Source organism: Gobius niger (genome assembly GCF_951799975.1).
Source record: "Gobius niger genome assembly, chromosome: 21".
Taxonomy (NCBI): Eukaryota; Metazoa; Chordata; class Actinopteri; order Gobiiformes; family Gobiidae; genus Gobius; species Gobius niger.
This window is the reverse complement of record NC_136872.1, coordinates 24,210,531-24,213,926: the sequence shown is the minus strand read 5'-3', so window position 1 is coordinate 24,213,926 and position 3,396 is coordinate 24,210,531. Positions and strand designations below refer to the sequence as shown.

At 42.9% G+C, this 3,396-nt stretch overlaps 1 protein-coding gene across 1 annotated transcript in view; it reads right to left on the bottom strand.

Annotated features, from left to right (window-relative positions):
• Positions 1-2,003: 2,003 nt before the first annotated feature.
• LOC306980821 (atrial natriuretic peptide receptor 2) overlaps positions 2,004-3,396 on the bottom strand; it is a 16,747-nt gene continuing 15,354 nt past the window's right edge. Inside the window, exon 22 of the mRNA XM_079580254.1 lies at positions 2,004-2,211. Within this exon, the coding sequence (XP_079436380.1) occupies positions 2,011-2,211 (201 nt within the window). The 3' untranslated portion in view covers positions 2,004-2,010. The remainder of the gene's footprint in view (positions 2,212-3,396) is intronic.

The following is a 3,396-nucleotide window of genomic DNA, read 5'->3' as shown; positions in this document are numbered from 1 at the left end:
GAGTTAAGAGGTTAAAGGAACAGGCCAGTGTTTTCCAGACTGAGATATGTTCTTACTTGAGCTTAGACGAGTTGATGTGTAGCTGTCTGGTCTCTGTGTGCGCTCAGTCACGCAAAACGACCAAAGATGTTGTTAGCATTTGGCCTCTCCCAGTATATTACTAGGTACGGATCTAACTCGGCCTAAAAGTGACCGAAAGGTGACAAAAAAATGATGAAAAAGTGGCAAAAATGTCACAAGAAATTGACAAAAAATGGACGAAAAAATGACAAAAATGTGACGAAAAATGACAAAAAATTGATTTAAAAAATGATTAAAAAAATTACAAAAATGTGATAAAAAAATTGACAAAAAAATGACAAAAAATGAGTTGAATACCCAACAAAAAAATGATGGGAAAAAAAATTTGATGACATGAGGAAAAAGATCCTCTCAGTTCAGGTTAAGAGGTTAAAATAATGGTTTGTGAACATTTTTCAGTTTTGGATTCTTCATTTTCTCACTGGTTTGAATGAAAACACTTGCAGCACATTACACTTCTCGTATTTGATCCACTGCAGACGTTTCAAAGCTCTAAATCCAGCCTCATTAAAGCGGTTTCCCCTCCCTGTGGACGCACACAAAGGCGCTCATGAAGAGACGCCGCATTTGAAGCCGCTGAGATGTAAATGTTTCATGTTTTTTTTCAGTGGGAACAGAAGGAGGTGAGCACCCATTTCATTAGCACCCACTTCAAACGTGTCCATGTGTGCTCAAAAACACGCTTTGCATTTCAGAGCCCGGCGCTCGGACGAGGCCTTTGTCCACGTGAGGTCTGAGGATATTTGGATCCGCACTGTGCAAAACTCCATCATCAGCTGCAGACGTTTGATATAACAGTGATGTAAAAGTGAAGCTGCATCTGTTTCCCAGTGATGGTCCTCGTCCCGGTCTCAGCTGCCGGTTCAGGACGAGGACCGCTCGATTCGACGCAGTGATTCTCTCCAACATGAGCCCGACTGAAGAGGGAGAAGGTCTGAGTCCACAGAGGCTCCACCGGCTTCGTCTCCCTGGAGTCCCGTCTGATGGAAGGAGACGCAAGTACAGACACTCCTGATCAGATATAAAGAACCAGAGACACGGACAGATGGGCTCTTTTCTTCGGAGCCTTTGTAGAAATGGAGTGGAAAGTATATGAAAATCAACTCAAATACGACTCAAATAAAGCACAGATTCTAAAGGCGTGAGACGTGTAAACTCATCTCAAATCAGTGGAGCCCGACCAGTCGACCACAGTCCACTGGTCGACCACAGACTGATCCCAAGTCGACTGTCAGGGGTGTAGGGAAAGAGAAAGGACAGGAGTTTGCAATTGTAATACAACGAAAAATCAAGTAATCTCAGTGAAATCAGTGCCACTGTGACTCTGTGCGCACAGTCGTGGTGTCACAGGCTACCCCCGGGTACTTTGAGATCAATTTCAGATATGCATTGTTTGGCACGGCCTTGTTAAATAGAAAATGCCCGAATGTTAATAGCTATAATAATAATAATAATAATAATAATAGCTGCACTCTCTGAACCTCTTAACTCCCGCCTGAACCGAGAGGATCAGATTTTTTTCCATCATTTTTTTGTTGGGTATTCAACTCATTTTTGTAACTTTTTTGTCATTTTTTGTCAAATTTTTTGTCAATTTTTTGTCATTTTTTGTCACATTTTTGCCACTTTTTCATCAATTTTTCGTCACTTTTATGTCACATTTCCATCATTGTTTTTGTCTCATTTTTGTTGCTATTTTCACAGCTTTTTTCCAGAAGCTTTTGGACTGGGGTAAAGCCAAACTGGAGAAAATGTGCTCAGTTCAGGTGGGAGTTAAGGGGTTAATGAAAGAAAACAACAAACACTCAAACACGACAAAAAGCTTTAATACGTTTAGTAAAGTTTCAGATAAATCTTCTCGTAGTGACCTCACAGTGACCTCACGGTGACCTCACAGGCCTCTTCGTAATCGCAGACGTCGCTCTGGTTCTAAGCCGTTTCCGTCAGCAGGTCGTAGTTGAGCGTTCCCGGTAACGACGCGTACGTCTCTCTCTCCGCCTCCGTATCCGTGGTAACCACGCCTGAATCCATGGTGACCAGTTTGGGCGTCTTGACCTCGGCGTTCACCTCCTTTTTGGCCAAAACGCTCTTCTTTCCCTCGAGCCAGTACGTCACCATGTCGCCCTTCCCCTGAGGACGGACAGGAAGTCAGGACGAGATAATCAGGGATACTACTTTGAATTTAGAAAAGATATTTCATCAAAAGTCATGTACTGTTTCTCTTTCTATCTAATAGTTTTCTAAACACAGGTATTTCAGGTATTTGGTGATAATCTCAAACACACTCTGGAGTTTCAGCTGTATTTACTTTAAAGTTAGTAAATACAGAAACACCGAGATGACTCTAGGACAAATGGACGAAGGATCAGCGTCAAAACCGACGAATCAAAGCGAGTTCTGCTCGAGGTCGGCGCCGTCACTTCACACCTCGGCTCCAGAGTGCGAGAGCGGTGGCTCAGCGAGAAGGTCCCGGGTTTGAGTCCCACGTGGCCTTTCTGTGTGGAGTTTGCATGTTCTCCCTGTGTATGTGTGGGTTTCCCCTACCACTAAAAACATGCACAATAGGCCAGACTGAATGGCTTGTGTGAATGTATGACGATGGTCAGCGGGTCCGGTCAAGAGTTAAAGAGGGGGTATTATGCTTTTTTCAGTCCCACAGCACCAGTCTATATCACACTACAATGATGAGCAAACCTTCTGTTGGTCTGTAAATGCAGTAAATTAGAATAACTGCCTTGTATAAAATGTCTCTCTCAAAATGGCTGTAGTGAATGTCTTGAAATAGGCCTCTGTCTCTTTAAGAACCTCTGAGCCTTTCCGACACGCCCCCTCCACACGCTGTCTGTGGCATCAGTGGGGAGGGGGTTCTGCTGAGGAGCAGTGGTTGGTTGCTCGGCTCGGAGGCGTCTCCAGGAGGTGGGGGCGTTCCTAGGAGGACTCAGGCAAACCTGTCCCTAAAATGGCCGCCATCAGAGTTTTTACAGATTACTCAAAAATACGTGAATGTGCCAAGGCAACACTTCAGGCATGTTTTTAATGAGGGAATGACATAATAACATGATGTAAAGCTTCCTTTAACCCCTTAACTCCCACCTGAACAGAGCACATTTTCTCCAGTTTGGCTTTACCCCAATCCAAAAGCTTCTGGAAAAAAGCTGTGAAAAAAGCAACAAAACTGAGACGAAAACAGTGATGGAAATGTGACAAAAAAGTGAGAAAACATTGACAAAAAATTGACAAAAAAATTACGAAAATTTGATTAAAAAAAACGACAAAATGTTACAAAAAAATACAAAAATATGATAAAAAAATTGA